Source organism: Nycticebus coucang, chromosome 3 (assembly GCF_027406575.1).
Source record: "Nycticebus coucang isolate mNycCou1 chromosome 3, mNycCou1.pri, whole genome shotgun sequence".
Taxonomy (NCBI): Eukaryota; Metazoa; Chordata; class Mammalia; order Primates; family Lorisidae; genus Nycticebus; species Nycticebus coucang.
In genome coordinates, this window is record NC_069782.1 from 72,021,976 (window position 1) to 72,040,241 (window position 18,266).

Below are 18,266 nucleotides of genomic sequence, written 5' to 3' on the forward strand. Positions count from 1 at the left end.
TTTGAGACAGAGTCTCACTATGTCACCCTTGGTAGAGTGCCATGGCATCACAGGTCATAGCAACCTCAAACTCTCTTTGGCTTAAGCAATTCTCTTGCCTCAGCCTCCCAAGCAGCTGGGACTACAGGCACCCGCCACAATGCCCGGCTATTTTTTGGTTATAGTTGTCATTGTTTGGCAGGCCTGGGCTGGATTCAAACCCGCCAGCTCCGTATGTGGCTGGCGCCTTGGCCACTGAGCTACAGGCACCGGCCACCTATTTCTTAAAAAAAAAAAAAAAAGTTTATTTTACATTATATTATGTTAACACAGTTCCTGGTCGTGCATTGCATTCAGTCGTCCCGCCTCTCTTTAACTTCCTGTAGTCTGCACCGTTCCTCAGTCTTTCCTTATGTCTCAGGGCATTGACAGGTTTAGTGAGAAACTGCTTAGTCACTTCATAGAATGGCCAGCAAGGTGAATTTGTCTAAGGTTTCCTGATGTTTAGACTGAGGTGGTGCATTTTGGGCAGAAGTGATGTTATGTCCTTCTCTGTGTGTTGTATCAAGAGACACCGACTGTAGCTGTGTCTCATTTCTGGTGCCACTGACCTTGATCTGTTGCTTCAAGTGACATCTAGTCGATTTCTCCCTGCAAAATTACTATATCTTGTGCCCATTGTAATTAAAAAGTATCCTAGCCAGGTGTGGTGGCTCATACTGTAATCCTAGTACTCTGGGAGGCTAAGGCAGGAGGATCACTTGAGGAGTTTGAAACTAGCCTGAGCAAGAGACTCCATCACTACTAAAAAGAGAAAAATTATCTGGACATGGTGGCATGTGCCTATTATAGTCTAAGTTACTTGGGAGGTTGAGGCAGAAGGATCACTTGAACCCAGGAGTTTGAGGTTGTAGTTAAGTAGGACACCACTGCACTCTAAACTGGATGACAGAGCAAGACTCTGGCTCAAGAAAAAAAAAAGTATCCCGAGACCGGTGCAGTGCATGGGAAGCCAGGTGGGAGGATTACTTGAAGCCAGCAGTTCGAGACTAATGATTTCCAACCACTTTTATATTATTTATTTTAATTTATTGAGACAGGATCTTGCTCTGTTGCTTGGACTAGAGTGCAGTGGCATCATTATAGCTCACTGCAATCTCAAACTCCTGGTCTCAAGCAATCCTCCTGCCTCAGCCTCCCTAGCAGCTGGGACTATGGACATGAGCCACCACACCTGGCATCATTGCACACTTTCTATTCGGCCTTCTACTGGAAGTTTATTTGCATCAGTGTAGACTCATGGATATTTAGAATCCTTGACAGATTATAATCTCTTACACTCTCTTTTTCTTTTTTTTTTTGTAGAGACAGAGTCTCTCTTTATGGCCCTTGGTAGAGTGCCATGGCATCACACAGCTCACAGCAACCTCCAACTCCTGGGCTTAAGCGATTCTCTTGCCTCAGCCTCCCGTGTGGCTGGGACTACAGGCGCCTGCCACAACGCCCAGCTATTTTTTGGTTGCAGTTCGGCCAGGGCCGGGTTTGAACCCGCCACCCTCAGTATATGGGGCCGGCGCCCTACTGACTGAGCCACAGGCGCCGCCCTACACTCTCTTTTTCAATGCTCAAATCATCCCAGATTCGGGATGGTGACAATTCCTTAAGCTAGCTTCTGTGTCCTTTTGCAAGGTCCCATCATTCTTTTTTGTTTCCAGTTGCAATTTGCATAGGTAAACTTTGAATTTTGAAATAATTTTACATTAAAGGAAATATTACAAACATAATGCAATGAGTTCCTATATACCCCTTGCTCAGTTTCCCCTGTTTGCTTTTTTTTTTTAATTTAGGCTGGGTTGGGTGGTGCCTTTGGCTTGAAAGAGTAGGGCGCCAGCCCCATATACCGGAGGTGGCAGGTTCATACCCAGCCCTCGCCAAAAAAACAAAAAACTGCAAAAGAAAAAAAAAAATTTAGGCTGGGCCTGCTGACTCACGCCTGTAATCCTAGCACTCTGGGAGGCCAGGCAAGTGGATTGCCTGAGCTCAGGAGTTTGAGACCAGTCTAAACCAAAGCAAGACTCTGAAAATAGCCAGTTTTGGGGGCGGGCGCCTGTAGTCCCAGCTACTTGAGAGGCTGAAGCAAGAGAATTGCTTGAGCCCAAGAGTTTGAGGTTGCTGTGAGCTATGAAGCCGTGGCACTCTACCGAGGGTGACAAAAGTGAATTTCTGCATCAAAATAAATAAATAAAATTTTATAGACATATATATATTTTTTTGAGACAGAGCCTCAAGCTATCACCCTGGTTAGCGTGCCATGGCGTCACAGCTTACATCAACCTCAAACTCCTGGGCTTAAGGGATTCTCTTGCCTCAGCCTCCCAAGTAGCTGGGACTACAGGTGCCCACCACAATGCCCGACTATTTTTTGGTTGTAGTTGGTTTGGTTATAGTTTGGCAGACCCAAGCCGGATTCGAACCCGCCAGCTCTGGTGTAGGTGGCTGGTGCCTTAGCTGCTTGAGCTACAGGCACCACCCTTAATAAATTTTTACCTCATAGGCACATTAGGTTTTTCTTTTTTCTTTCTTTTTTTTTGAGACAGAGTCTCAAGCTGTTGCCCTGTGTAGAGTGCTGTGACATCACAACTCACAGCAACCTCAAACTCTTGGGCTTAAGCGATTCTCTTGCCTCAGCCTCCCAAGCAGCTGGGACTATAGGCACCAGCCACAACGCCTGGCTATTTTTTGTTGCAGTTGTCATTGTTGTTTAGCTGGCCCAGGCTGGGTTGGAACCCGCCAGCTCCGGTGTATGTGGCTGGCGCCATAATCACTGTGCTACGGGTATCATAGGTACATTGTTAACAAAATCATTCCCTAAACATCTTACATAAGTGTGGCATTTGTCAAAATGAAGAAACCAGTGGTGATCCATTACTATTGACTAAACTCCAGACTTGATTCATATTTCACCAGTTTTCCCATTAATACCTTTTTCTTTTTTGTTCCAGAATCCAATCCAGGACCCCGCATTGCATTTAGCAGGGCATTTTTAAAAATTTGTTTTGATTCCTACCTGAGTGTTGGATGTCAGATGCCTTGTATCCTCTTTTTAAAAACAGATATTGGCCGTGCGCAGTGGCTCACACCTGTAATCCTAACACTCTGAGAGGCTGAGACAGGTGGCTTAGGGGTTTCAGACAAGCCTGAGCAATAATAAGCCCTTGTCTCTAAAAATAGCTGGGTGTTGTGTCGGGAACCTGTAGTCCCAGCTATTTGGGAGGCTGAGGCAAGAGGATCACTTGAGCCCAAGAAACTAAGGTTGTAGTAAACTATGATGCCACAGTACAGCACTCTACCATGGCCACAGAATGAGACTTTGTTTTGAAAAACAAACAAACAAAAATACCTGAGATATAATTTTGTTGAGATATAATCACATGCCATTCAATTCACTTTTTTTTTTCTCTTTTTAGAGACATAGTTTCACTTTATCGCCCTCAGTAGAGTGCTGTAGTGTCACAGCTCACAGCAACCTCCAACTCCTGGGCTTAGGCAATTCTCTTGCCTCAGCCTCCAGAGTAGCTTGGACCACAGGTGCCCGCCACAACACCTGGCTATTTTTTTGTTGCATTCGGCTGGGGCTGGGTTCGAATCCGCCACCCTCAGTCTATGGGGCTGGCACCCTACCCACTGAGCCTTAGGTGCCGCCCCATTCAATTTACTTTTAAGAGATAAAATTCAGGGTTGGGCGTGGTGGCTCACGCTTGTAATCCCAACACTTGGGAGGCTGAGGCAGGTGAATTGCCTGAGTTTACGGGTTGGAGACCAGCCTGAGCCAGAGCGAGACCTTGTCTCAAAAAATAGCTGGGCATTGTGGCAGGCACCTGTAGTCCCAGCTACTCAGGAGGCTGAGGCAAGAGGATCCCTTGAGCCCAAGAGTTTGAGGTTGCTGTGAGCTATGACACCACGGCACTCTGTTGAGGGCATTCTCAAAGTGAGAAAGTGAGACTTTGTCTCAAAAAAAAAGATAAAATTCAGGGGGGTTTATTATATTCACAGAGTTGTACAACCATCACCTCTTTCTAGTTCCAGAACATTTTCATGATCCCCCCAAAGAAATCCTGTCCCCATTAGCAATCACTCCCCACTCCTCCCCCAAATGCTGACAACCATTAATTTACCTTATGTCTGTGTAAACTTGCATATTCTGGATATTTTATCTAATGGAATCATCACTGTGGCCTTTGTGTCTGGCTTCCTTCACTCAGCATCATGTTTCAAGGTTCATCCAAGTTGTGGCAGGTGTCAGTGCTTCATTCCTTTTTATGACTAAATAATATTCTATTACATGGATATACTATATTTTGATTATTCATTAGTTCATAGACATTGGGTTGTTTCCACTTTTTGGCTATTGTAAATAATGCTGCTACGAACATTCATGGATAAGTTTTTGCATGGATGTACGTTTTGAATTTTGCATATGCAAATTTAGGTATACATACACCTTTAATAAGAAGGGAATTCCTGGATCACACGGTAACTCCAGAGTCACCTTTGTATTTTCCTTGCCACAGGCCTGAAATCAGCAATTTTTCCAAAAATCCTGGGTTCTTTAAGTAAAGAATATTATTTAAAAACCAGGATCTGGCTGAATACAGTGACTTTCACCTATAATCCCACCACTTTGGTAGGCAGAGATGGGAGGATCACTTGAGGCCGGGAATTTGAGACCAGCCTGGGCAACATATTGACACACTTATCTCTAAAAAAGATGAAAAAAATTAGTTGGGCATGGTAGTTGGACACAACTGTATCCCCTGCTACTCAGGAGGCTGAGGTGGGAGGATCATTTGAACCCAGGAGTTCAAGGTTTCAGGGAGCTGTGATCACACCACTATGCTCCAGCCTGAGTGACAAAGCAAGACCCTGTCTCAAAAAAAAAAAAAATAGCCCAGTGTGGTGGCTCATGCCTATAATCCTAGTACTCTGGGAGGCTGGAGTCAGGAGCATGGCTTGAGTTCAGGAGTTTAAGACAAGCATAAGCAAGCGTCAGACCCCATCTCTGCAAAAAAAGCCAGGTGTTTGGGTGCCTTGTCCCAGCTACTCAGGAGGCTGAGGCAGGAGGATCACTTGAACCCAGGAGTTTGAGGTTGCTGTGAACTGGGCCAATGCCATGGCAGTCTAGCCTAGGCAACAGAGTGAGACTCAGTCTCAAAAAAAAAAGATTTAGGAACAGGGTATGCTCACTACCTCTGGGGTTCAGTGGGCAAAGCTACAGAATCGATTTGTATATGCACACACACCCCTTCCCATTTCTGTATCTGGAGTCTGTACCAGTGTCTCCAATTGCAGTCCAACACCGCAGGGTTTATTCTACTGTTTTCTATTTTGGGAGTTGTGGGTCTTTCCTATGACAGGGTAAAATCTGGCTGCTATCATCCCCAAGGCAAAGATTAGTTCTTGGCTCATTCCTAGAGTGTACAAATTTGGGGATTGCTAACCCATGCTTCTCTGAAAGGAAAGAATTCCATATTTGCTTACAAATCTTTTTGTCTTTAGGTTTCAGGCAAAGAGTTCAAACACTGTGTTCAAAAACTACTCCTGCCTGGCTCGGCACTCGTAGCACAGTGGTTATGGCACCAGCCACATACACCAAAGTTGTTGGGTTCAAACCTGACTCGGGCCTGATAAACAACAATGACAGCAATAACAAAAAAATAGCCAGGCATTGTGGCGGATGCTTGTCATCCCAGCTACTTGGGAGGCTGAGGCAAGAGAATAGCTTAAGCCCAAGAGTTTGAGGTTGCTGTGAGTTGTGATGCCACGGCATTCTACCAAGGGCAACAAAGTGAGACTCTGTCTCAAAAACAAACAAACAACAAAAAAAAAGCTACTCCTGCCTGTAATCCTAGTACTCCAGGAGGCTGAGGCGGAAGTATCACTGAAGCAGGAGGATTGCCTGAACCTAGGAGTTTGAGGTTGCTGTGAGCTATGGTGACTCTACAGTACTCTACCCTGGGTGATAGAGCAAGTGACCCTATCTCAAAAAAAGGAAAAAACTTAGGTTGGTTTTATAAGGAGTGACTTAAAAACATTTTTAGAAGCTGGGCACATTGATTCATGCCTGTAATCCCCGTGACTCAGGAGGCTGAGGTGAGAGGATTGCTTGAGGCTAGGAATTAGAGGTCAGCCAAGGCAACACAGTAAGACCCTGTCTTTATAAAAATAAAGAAATTAGCCACATGAGGTGGTGCATGCCTAATAGTCCCAGCTGCTTGGGAAACTGAGGCAGGAGGATCACTTGAACCTAGGAGTTTGAGGTTGCATTCTACCCTGGGAGATAGAGCTAGATTCTGACTCAAAAAAAATACTATGGTAGTTATGTTTTTAATGTATTTTAGGGGAAAAATATTGATAGCTAGCATATGAAGTCTTGTAATTTTGTGAACATTGTTACTTGGAATGAGGCTAAATTTATTTAAGGGAAGGAAATATTAAGTGAGTTTGAGGAAAATATTAAGTAAATGTTAGCACTGTTGAGAAAATGGAGCTGAACATGTTGGGGTGTCCAACCTTGAGGTTGGAGGAAGTTGTTTCCTGCCTCCAACATCATGATTTTCTTTCAAACTCATAGTTTTTTTTTTGCAGTTTTTGGCTGGGGCTGGGTTTGAACCCCCACCTCCGGCGTATGGGGCCGGCACCCTACTCCTTTGAGCCACAGGCGCCGCCCCAAACTCATGTTTTTTAATTTTATCTTTTCTTTCCTTTCCTTTCTTTTTTTTTGAGTTAGAGTCTTACTCTGTCACCCTGGGTAGAGTGCCATGATATCATCACAGCTCATAGCAACCTCAAATTCCTGGGCTCAAGTGATGCTTTTGCCTTAGCCTCCTGAGTAGTTGAGACTACAGGCACCTGCCACAATGCCTGACTAGTTTTTTTCTCCATTTTTAGTAGAAATAGTAGCTCACCCTTGCTCAACCTGGTCTTGAATTCCTACACTGAAGACATCCGCTGGTCTTGGCCTCCCAGAATGCTAGGATTACAGCTGTGAGCCACTGCACCCAACCGAAAGTTTACATTTCCTAAAAATGAGAAGTTTCTGCATCCTCATTTCCCACACAGTGGAGCACCCTCGCAAAGGAGCAGGTTAATCATTTAGGAGAACAGAGGAGAGCTCTGTGTTTGCTGAGGAGTTGGTGCTTTCATACATTTCGGCCCTTCCTCCTGGCCAGGGTTGTCCTGAGTTTGAAATTGCTGAAAATTGCATGTGCATGTAGAGAGGAGGGGATCAAGGGCATTGAAGTGTTTCCTCTGTAGATTTTAGATTTCCCATTGGGATTAAGAGAAAAGACGAGGAAAAGAATTCAAGAAGGTTTTATTTTTTGTTTTATTATTATTATTATTATTTTGACACAGAATCTCAAGCTGTCTCCCTGGGTAGAGTGCTGTGGCGTCACAGCTCACAGCAACCTCAAACTTTTGGATTTTGGGCTTAAGTGATTCTCTTGCCTCAGCCTCCCAAGTAGCTGGGACTACAGGTGCCACCATAAAGCCCAGTTATTTTTTGTTGTTGCAGTTGTCATTGTTGTTTTAGCTGGCTTGGGCCGGGTTTGAACCCACCAGCCTACCCACTGAGCTACAGGTGCTGCCCTCAAGAAGGTTTTAGAACAGTGATTTTCAGCCAGTGTGCTTCAGCACACTGGTGGGCCATGAGAGGATTTTAGTTGTACTGGGAAAATTTTTAAAGATCATTAATTAAATCATTTTCAGGAGAAGTTCAAAGCACAGTAAGTGTTTTATTACTCTTTTTTTGAGCATCATAATTTATGTGTGTCATGGAAGTTTAGCTATAGGTTCAAGTGTGCCATGAGATAAAAAAAGATTGGAAAACATGTTCTAGAGAATTTAAAAATGGAATCTGGATAGTTTTCAGTTTTCAACAAAGAAATGCAGTTGGCAGAGGCAAATTCTGAATCTGCAAAGGGTAGAGTCTGTGGGGTAGGAACCCCAGGGAATAGCGTGAGATGCCAGGAACAGCCTGGCAAGTGGGGAATAGCGTACTCAGGTACCAGATCCGGGAAGCAGGAGCCCAGGGACAGCTGTTCCTCCTTCTGTTAACAGATTCTTGAGGTCCCCTGATATTGGAGAAAGATCAGATGCCATTAGTGTTTGTTTTCAGAGAGCCATCCAAAGATAAAGTGACTGTCCAGGCACAGTGGCCTGTAATCCAACATTTGGGAGGCTGAGGCAGGAGGAAGCTTGAGGTCAGGAGTTTTAGACTAGTCTGGGCAACAGAGTGAGATTCTGCCTCTATAGAAAATTTAAAAACTTAGCTGGTATGGTAATGTGTAGCTGTATTCTCAGCTATTCAGGAGACTGAGGCAGAATTGCCTGAGCCCTGGAGCTGGAGGCTTTGGTGAGTAAGACTGACATCATTGCACCCTAGCCCCGGTGACGGAGTGAGACTCTATCTCAAAAAAAAAAAAAAAGCAAAAACAAAGATAAAATGATTCATTATAGATCACAGCTTCCTGCTCTTTTTCTTTTTCTTTCTTTCTTTTTTTAGTTAAAGACGGAGTCTTGCTGTGTTGCCCAGGCTTGAGTGTCATTATAGCTCACAGCAGCCTCAAACTCTGGGCTCAAGCAATTGCTCCTCTTGCCTCAGCCCCCCAAACTGCTAGGATCACAGGAGTGAGCCACCACACCCAGCACTTTTTTCTTTTTTCAATTTTGATAAAATATACATAACATAAAATTTACTTTTTTGTCTATTGTTAAATATATAATTCAATGGCATTAAGTACATTCATGTTACTGCGTGAGTGTCACCAGCACCCATCTCTTTTACATCTTTACAAATACCCCATTCTCCCTCCCCCACCCCCTAGCAACCACCATTTCTGTCTCTATGAATCTGACTACTTACTCTAGAGACCTCATACATGGGTCATTACGAAAGTTTTAAGATATACAAAAGTCAAGAAATGTGCAGTCCACACGGCTGGACAAAATGAAGCCCTCCCAGCAACACCAATAACCCAAGCAAGTTGAAACTTGCATAGGTGGCTCAGAAAGGACGCTGTTAACTGAGTTTCTTGGAAGTGAAATAATGGACCATAACACAATCTATCGCAAAACTTTGATACTGGCCAGGCGCAGTGGCTCATGCCTGTAATCCTAGCACTCTGGGCGTCCAAGGCAGGTGGATTGCTTGAGCTCACGTGTTCGAGACCAGCCTGAGCAAAAGCAAGACCCCCATCTCTACTAAAAATAGAAAAATTGAGGCAAGAGGATTGATTGCTTGAGCCCAAATCGGAGGTTGCTATGAGCTATGATGCCAAGGCACTCTACCCAGGGTGACAGCTTGAGACTGTGTCTCAAAAAAAAAAAACCTTTGATACTGACCTGCATATAAGTGGAATCATATGGTGTTTGCCCTTTTGTGTTGTCTTTTTTTTTGAGACAGAATCTCACTTTGTCACCCCTTGGTAGAGTGCTATGGAGTCACAGCTCACAGCAACCTCAAACTCCTGGGCTTAAGCGATTCTCTTGCCTCAGCTTCCCAAGTAGCTGGGACTATAGGTGTCTGTCACAACGCCCGGCTATTTTCAGAGATGAGGTCTCTCTCTGGCTCAGGCTGGTCTTGAACCTATGAGCTCTCAGGCAATCCACCTGCCTCGGCCTCCTCATTGCTGGGATTACAGGCGTGAGCCACCACACTGGACCTTGTGTTGCCTTATTTCACCAAGCATAGTTTTTTGTTTTTTTTTTTTTGAGACAGAGTCTCAAGCTGTTGCCCTGGGTAGAGTGCTATGGTGTCACAGCTCACAGCAACCTCCAGCTCTTGGGCTTAAGCGATTGTCTTGCCTCAGCCTCCCAAATAGCTGGGATTACAGGCATTTGCCACAATGCCCAGCTATTTTTTGGCCGTCAGGCCCAGGCTGGATTCGAACCCATTAGCTCTGGTGTATATGGATGGTGCCTTAGCTGCTTGAGCTACAGGTGCCTAGCCAAGCATAATTTCTTAAGATTTATCCACATTGTAGCATATATCAGATTTTTTTTCTTTTAAAGGCTGAGTAATATTCCTTTGTATGGATGTACCACATTTTGTTTATGCAGTCATCAGTGGGCACTTTGGTTGTTTCCAACCTCTTCTATCATACTAATAAAAAATGCTCTATAAACATTTGTACACATATGTCTTTGTTACTCTGCTTTCAATTATTTTGGGTATATACCCAGAAGTGAAATTGCTGGATCAAACGGTAATTCTTTCTTTAATTTTTTGAGGAACCGACATACTGTTGTTTTCGACAGCAGCTGCACCATTGTACATTCCTACCAGCAATGCACAAGGGTTTCATTTTTTCCACCTCCTTCCCGACATTTGTTATCTTCCATTTTATTTTATTAATAGCCATCTTGGTGGGCGGCGCCTGTGGCTCAGTGAGTAGGGCGCCGGCCCCATATGCCAAGGGTGGCCTGTTCAAACCCAGCCCCGGCCAAACTGCAACAAAAAAATAGCCGGGCATTGTGGCGGGCGCCTGTAGTCCCAGCTACTGGGGAGGCTGAGGCAAGAGAATGGCTTAAGCCCAGGAGTTGGAGGTTGCTGTGAGCTGTGTGATGCCACAGCACTCTACCGAGGGCCATAAAGTGAGACTCTGTCTCTACAAAAAAAAAAAATAGCCATCTTGGTGAGCGTGTGGTTTGGATTTGCATTTCCCCAAGGACTAGTAATAAGTGTCTTTTCACATGCTTATTGGCCATTTGTATATCATCTTTGGAGAAATGTCTATTCAAGTGCTTTGCTCATTTTTGAATCAGATTGTTTGTTGCTTTAGAGTTGTGAGTTGTCTAGATATTCTGGGTATTAATCCCTTCTCAGAGATATGATTTGCAAATATTTTCTCCCATTCTGGGGGCTGTCTTTTTAATCTCTTGACAGTGTCCTTTTTGCCCAAAGGTTTTGGCTTATTCTTTCTTCTGTTGCCTCTACCTTGGGTGTCACTTCCTGCTTTTCTTTTCTTTCTTTTTTTTTTCTTTAATCTTGCAGCAATGGGATTTGTACCCACATCCTGCTTTTCTTAATACAGATTTCCCTCCTGATTTAAAAAGCAACACAAGTCACATGGGACTCAAGACGATTACATTGTGCTCATTAGGGAAATATCAGGAAAAAAGGCAGGTCTGTAGGTGTGGGACGATAGGTTGTTTTATTTTACTTTTTGATTTTGTTAAACATTGACAAGGTTCAAAACTCAAAATCACATGACGCATTTTCTGCAGAGACATCTCCCTCTTGTCCCCTTCCTGTCCCATTCCTTCCTTGCCCAGAAGGTGGCTCACTTTCCCCACCAGTCATGCCTTAAAATTTTCCCTATAGGTTGGTCTAGACATAACTTACTCACTCTTTTGAAGTTTTTCATTCTGTTTTTAATTTTGATGAAGTTCAGTTTATCTATTTTTTCTTTCATTACCTGTGCTTTTTATGTCATTTGATTTTTTTTGTTTTCATTTTTAAAGATGGGGCTTTACTATGTGCCCAGGCTGGTCTTAAACTCCTGGCCTCAATTAATACTCCCTCCTTGAACTCAGGAGTTCAAGACCAGTTTGGAAAACATAGTAAGACTATGTTTCTTGAAAACAAACAAACAAAAATCCTCATGTGATCTCTCAGATAGGTGTGTATATAAGAGATTAGAAATGGATCAGCATAGATGTGTTTTCTGTTACATCTTTTTTTTTTTTTCTGTAGAGACAGAGTCTCACTTTATTGCCCTTGGTAGAGTGCTGTGGCATCACACAGCTCAGCTCACAGCAACTTCCAACTCCTGGGCTTAGGCGATTCTCTTGCCTCAGCCTTCTGAGTAGCTGGGACTATAGGTGCCCGCCACAACACCCGGCTATGTTCTGTTACTTCTTTTTTTTTTTACTTTATTTTTATTTAATTTAAAAAAAATTTTTTTTTGAGACAGAGCCTCAAGCTATCACCCTGGGTAGAGTGCTGTGGCATCACAGCTCACAGCAACCTCCAACTCCTGGGCTCAAGTTGAGTCTCCTGTCTCTGCCTCCCAAGTAGCTGGGACTACAGGCGCCTGCCACAACGCCCGGCTATTTTTTGGTTGCAGCCGTCATTGTTGTTTGGTGGGCCCGGGCTGGATTCAAACCCGCCAGCTCAGGTGTATGTGGCTGGCGCCTTAGCCACTTGAGCCACAGGCGCTGAGCCTGTTCTGTTACTTCTAAAGTAAATTAGTGAGGGCATGGAGAGCGTGGCAGGGCTTCAAACTTAATCTTTCATGCTTTTAAATAATAACCATCTTAATGTCCTCATCTACTAATTTTACCGTCCATTTCATTTCTGGGCCTGTTTCTATTCCTTTTTCTCCTCATTTGGGTGGTATTTTCCTGCTTCTCTATGTGATTGGTAAGTTTTGAGTCAATGCTAGACATTGTGAATTTTACTTTGCTGCATGCTGGATACTGTTGAATTTCCTCCAAATATTCTTGGCTTTTGTTTTGGGATACTACTAAGTTACTTGAAAATAGTTTGAATGTCTCTCTCTCTCAAGAGATATTATCTCACTATCTCCTAGGCTGGCCTTGAACTCCTGGGCTCACAGGATCCTCCTGTCTCAGCTTCCCAAGTAGCTAGGAATATAGTCATGCACCACCATACCTGGCTTGTTTGAAGCTTGCTGTTACATTTTTGTCAATCAGGACAAGAGCCTTTTTTCCAGGGCTAAGTTCCCCCCACTTCATTAAAAGACTTTTCTTACTCTGGCTGGTGGGAACATAGACTATTACACTGCAGCCCTGTGTGAACTTGGAAGGTTGTTCCCTCTGCTCCTTTGGGGGTATCCATCCCTGGTGGTTCTGTCCCTGGTCTTAGCAGACACATATGCCCATTAGTCTTCAACCCTCTAAAATCAATGTCTCTCTTGCTCTCTCCCCTTCTCCTATGGACTCCTCTTTGGTACTCTGCCCTACAAACTATAGCTTCCTTACCCTTTCTGGATCTTTATGTACCTTCAACTTTCCAATTCAGTGTCTGAAAATTATTAATTTATAAATTATTTTATCTATTTTTTTAATTGGTCCTGATAAGAGGGTCAATCTGATTCTCATTGTTAATACTTTAGGCAGAAGTAGAAGTTTCTTTGATTTCTTTTTTTTTTTTTTTTTTGTAGAGACAGAGTCTCACTGTACTGCCCTCGGGTAGAGTGCCATGGCGTCACACGGCTCACAGCAACCTCTAACTCCTGGGCTTAAGCAATTCTCTTGCCTCAGCCTCCCGAGTAGCTGGGACTACAGGCGCCCGCCACAACGCCCGGCTATTTTTTGGTTGCAGTTTGGCCGGGCCGGGTTTGAACCCGCCACCCTCGTTATATGGGGCCGGCGCCTTACCGACTGAGCCACAGGTGCCGCCCTCTTTGATTTCTTTTTAATGAAGTGGATTCACGTGATAACAGTATTTAAGCTAATGAGTCGTTAGGCACTGTGCCTTTCATGTGTATTATTTGTTTTTTCCTCCTTATGCAATGGTTGCTACTGTTAAACACATTCACAGATAAGGAAACCGAGGCACAGAGGGTGAGTGATTTGCCCAAGATCACTCCGCGGGTAAGTAGGAGGAAGAAGGAACAAAGCTGGTCACCAGCTCTAGGGCTACATCTTTGACTCCTGCCCACTATCATCATTTAAGAGTTGCTTTTCTGGCCTCTTTGCCTTTTCCTTGTTGTGATGGTGGGGGCCTGTTAGCTTTCTGTGGTGAACGTATCTTGCTCTGTAAGCCTGTATCTTGCTCTTACCCTGTAAATCTGTCTTTATCTTTCTTAATAAACTTTGTTTCATGCTTGCATTAAAAAAAAGAGTTGCTTTTCTTTTTTCTTTTTTTAAAAATTGAGATGAAAATCTCCTAGCATAAAATTAATCATTTTAAAGCGAACAGTTCCATGGCATCAAGTACATTGACTATGTTGTGCCATCACCACCTCTGTCTAGTTCTAGAACATTCTCATTACCCCAAAAGGAAACTCTATCTACATTAGCAGTGGCCTTTGGTGTCTGGCTTCTGTCACTCAGCATCATGGTTTTTGTTTGTATGGTTTTTTTGAGACAGAATTTCATTTTGTCACCCTCAGTAGAGTGCTGTGACATCACAGCTCACAGCAACCTCAAGCTCTTGGGCTTAAGTGATTCTCTTGCCTCAGTCTCCCAAGTAGCTGGGACGATAGGCACCTGCCACAACGCCTGCTATTTTTTGATTTGTAGTTGTCGTTGTTTGGCAGTCCCGGGCCAGGTTGGAACCTGCCAGGCCTAGGGCGCCAAGCCTGGTTTTTGGTTTTTTAATTTAATTTTATTATTATTATTATTATTATTATTATTATTATTGAGACAGAGTCTTACTTTGTCACTCTCGGTAGAGTGCTGTGGCGTCACAGCTCACAGCAACCTCAAACTCCTGGGCTCAAGCAATTCTCTTGCCTCAGTCTCCCGAGTAGCTGGGACCACAAGCACCCACTACAAGGTCTGGCTCATTTTTAGAGACAGGATCTCGCTCTGGCTTAGGCTGATCTTGAACCTATGAGCTCAGGCAATCCACCTGCCTTGGCCTTTCAGAGTGTTAGGATTATAAGTGTGAGCCACTGCACCTGACCCCTCCCCCCTTTTTTTTAGACAGGGTCTTATTCTGTTGCCCTAGAGTGCGGTGGCATTATCATAGCTCACAGTAACTCCAAAGTCCTAAGCTCAGCCAATCATTCTGCCTCAGCCTCCCCAGTGGCTGGGACTATAGGCGTACACCACTGTGCTTGGCTAATCTTTTCTGTTTTTTGTAGAAATGGAGTCTTGTTCTTGCTCAGGCTAGTCTTGCTCTCCCAGCCTCAAGTGATTCTCCCACCTTGGCTCCCCAAAGTGCTAGGATTACAGATGTGAGCCACCACACCCAATCATGTGTTTGAGGCTTATCCATGTTGTAGCAGGTATCAGTGCTTCAGTCCTTTTTCTGGCTGAATAATATTCCATTATGTCGTATTCGGTTTACCCATTCTTCTGTCACAGGCATCTGGGCTGTTTCCACACCTTGGTTGTTGTGAGTTGTGCGGAGCTCCTTTAAAATGTAGGAAAGGATGAAAAAAAAAAAGAGTGGTCGGGCGGCACCTGTGGCTCAGTGAGTAGGGTGCCGGCCCCATATGCCGAGGGTGGCGGGTTCAAACCCAGCCCCGGCCAAACTGCAACAAAAAAATAGCCGGGCGTTGTGGCGGGCGCCTGTAGTCCCAGCTACTCGGGAGGCTGAGGCAAGAGAATCGCGTAAGCCCAAGAGTTAGAGGTTGCTGTGAGCCATGTGACGCCACGGCACTCTACCCGAGGGCGGTACAGTGAGACTCTGTCTCTACAAAAAAAAAAAAAAAAAAAGAGTGGTCCCAACCAGTCCCTATTTCTAGCTGAGGAAAGTGAGATAGTCTCAGGAGGTTCAGTGACATGCCCAGGCCACAGAGGTCTATGTTTGCTCTCAGAATGTCCCAAACAACATTCTCAATCACCTGTTGTGTGCTGGTCCTGCACTGTGGCCAGGACGATGACCTACAGATGGAGAGAGTGTGTGAATTGGGCTGGGAGTCAAGAAAGACTTCCCAGGAGACTGAGATGTGAAGGCTCAGGAGAAGTAGATTAACAGGTAACGAGGGGAACAGCTTTCTAAGAAGAGGGACCTTAAGAGCCTGTGTAAAGGTCCTGAGGCAGAGGGAAGCAAGCCTGTTGTGTTAGAGGGTCAGTAAGGCAAGGCTGTATGGTGGCGGCTGGGGAGAAGTAGCAAGGTGGGGGAGGCGGGGGAAGGAAGACGAAGGCAAGGAGAAGGCTGACCTGCAGGGCCTCAAGGGCTATCATGGGGAGTTGGAATTTTTTTCTGAATATAGTGGGAGCCATCAGAAGTTTGGAACAGGGAAGGGGTGTGATGTCATTTTTTGACTCTTCTTAGGCTAGGTGCAGTGGTGTGAACCTAGTAGTTGTCCCAACTGCTTTGGAAGCTGAGGTAGATGGGTCACTTGAGTTCAGGGCTGCCGTGAACAGAGAAAAACCCTGTCTCAAAAAAAGCTACAGGGTGATGGAGCTGTCAGAATCATTGTTCACCCAACAAATATGATTGTTGGTCTTCTGTGTGCTGTGCTGTGGGCCAGCATGGAAGGAATGTGGTTGTGGGCTTCACCCCCAGGGGTTTAACAGCCAGAACTTTGGCAGACTGCAAGAAAAACATTGGTGCTTCCCCAAGAAAGCATGTACATGCTTCCCATTTTTGTGTGTAATTCATGACATTTTTTCTTGTTTTTTCTTTTTTCTTTTTTTATTAAATCATAGCTGTGTACGTTGATATGATCATGGGGCATCATTCACTAGCTTCACAGACCGTTTGACACACTTTCATCACACTGGTTAACATAGCCTTCCTGTTTCTTTTTTTTCTTAATAGAGACAGGGTCTTGCTCTGTCACCCAGGCTGGAGTGCAGTGGCTCAATTATAGCTCACTGCAGCCTTGAATTCCTGGACTCAAGCTATCCTTCTACCTCAGTGTCCCAAGTAGCTGGGATTACAAGCGTGCATCACTATGCCCAGCTAGTTTTTCTTGTTTTGGGGGGAGATGGGATCTCTCTGTGTTGTCCAGGCTAGTCTTAACTTCCTGGCCTCAAGTGGTCTTCCTGTTTAAGCCTCCCAAACTGCTGGGATTACAGGTGTGAGCCACTGTCCTGGGCCATGGTATTCTTAAAACTTCTCATAAGGAGTTGGGTCAATCTGTAAATACTATGTCTGTGCACCAAATCGATAAATATTTTCCTATCAGGTATAACAAAGGGGAAAGTATAATAACAAACCACAACAAAAATAATAGTTGCAATGCAGGCAGTATTATTTGGACACTTAAAACGTGCCAGACATTGCTTGGAACTTTTAGTGTGAATGAGCTCATTTAATTTTTACAGCTACTCCATGAGGCAAGTAGTTTCTTATCCCCATTTTATAAATGAGGCTCAGAGAGGTTAACTGGCTTGTCCAAGGTCACACAGGCAGGGTTTAAACCTGGGACCCTAGCTCCAGAAGCCATGTAGTTCTGCCAACTCCATATAAATTCAGAAAATTAGAGACAATTGAGTGGGGAAGGGAATGAGAGATTTGAGGTCAGTCAACACATATACCTTCTTGTTCTGTAGAATGAGTCAGGAGAGCACCAGTGTTCTGAGGATATCCATTTTATCCCCAGGGAATGCGTTATCCATACAGCCTTCATTTGATGCCATGATGCTCCCTCTCTCCTCACTTCTAGGAGCTGGAAAAACTGGGCCTTGGTGATAGTGTGGACCTACATGTGTATGAGATTCCGGTTGAATACAAGACAGTCCAGAGGCTCATCCCTGCCCTGTGGGAGAAGCACAGTCCACAGGTGAGTGGTATGACGGGCAGGTGCTTCCTCAGCAGAATTTGTAGGTGTACACTCCACATGTGGCTGATTTGGGGGGCTTTGGCCTGTTCCATCACAAGACCAATGCCACAGACTTATCTTAAAAAGGGCTACACTTTTCTGGGTTGCTATGGAGGTGAGGGAAGAAGCAAATATTTAGGACTTCACAGAGTCTGGCTCTGTCCCTGTGAAGCTCTGCATTAGTCAGGATATATGTGGTTATAAATGACTATCCAAACACAGCTCAACCTAGCTTGAACTCCAAAATTGGTATGCTTCAGGTCTAGCTTGATCCAGGTGCTCAGGCAGTGTGACCAACATTCTCTCTTGGCCTCTCAGCTTAGCTTCGTGTTGCTTTGATTTGATTTGCAGTGAAGGAAGAGACTTATAGCATTCTCTTACCTCATGGTGGCAAAGACAGGTGGCTGCTGGCTATCATCTTCCTTATTCAGTCACTCAACAGAAAGAGAGCATCTTTCCTCCAATAATGCCATCAGTCCATGGCTTATTCTCATTGGCCAGATTGGGTCACTTGCTGGTCCCGAACCAATCACTGGTAGGAGGAAGGAAAGGATGCTCTGATTTGCTAAACCCAGGTCACGTGCTCAGTCTGACAGGTAGGAGGTGGCATCAGCCGTCTCCAAACCTCCTAGAAGGGTGGCACCTGTGGCTCAAAGGAGTAAGGCGCTGGCCCCATATGCCGGAGGTGGCGGGTTCAAACCCAGCCCTGGCCAAAAACTGCAAAAAAAAAAAACCTCCTAGAATGAAGTCAGAGTAGGAAAGGCATAAAGGAACACAGGGTGTGGAAAGGAGTTGTGGCTGTTACCAGACTTGGGT

At 44.6% G+C, this 18,266-nt stretch overlaps 1 protein-coding gene across 4 annotated transcripts in view; it reads left to right on the top strand.

Annotated features, from left to right (window-relative positions):
• PGPEP1 (pyroglutamyl-peptidase I) overlaps positions 1 to 18,266 on the top strand; it is a 39,964-nt gene that overhangs the window by 8,454 nt on the left and 13,244 nt on the right. For all 4 annotated transcript variants that reach the window (XM_053582368.1, XM_053582371.1, XM_053582372.1 and 1 more), the window contains exon 3: positions 17,295 to 17,411. In XM_053582368.1, coding sequence (XP_053438343.1) covers positions 17,295 to 17,411 — 117 coding nt within the window. The remainder of the gene's footprint in view (positions 1 to 17,294; positions 17,412 to 18,266) is intronic.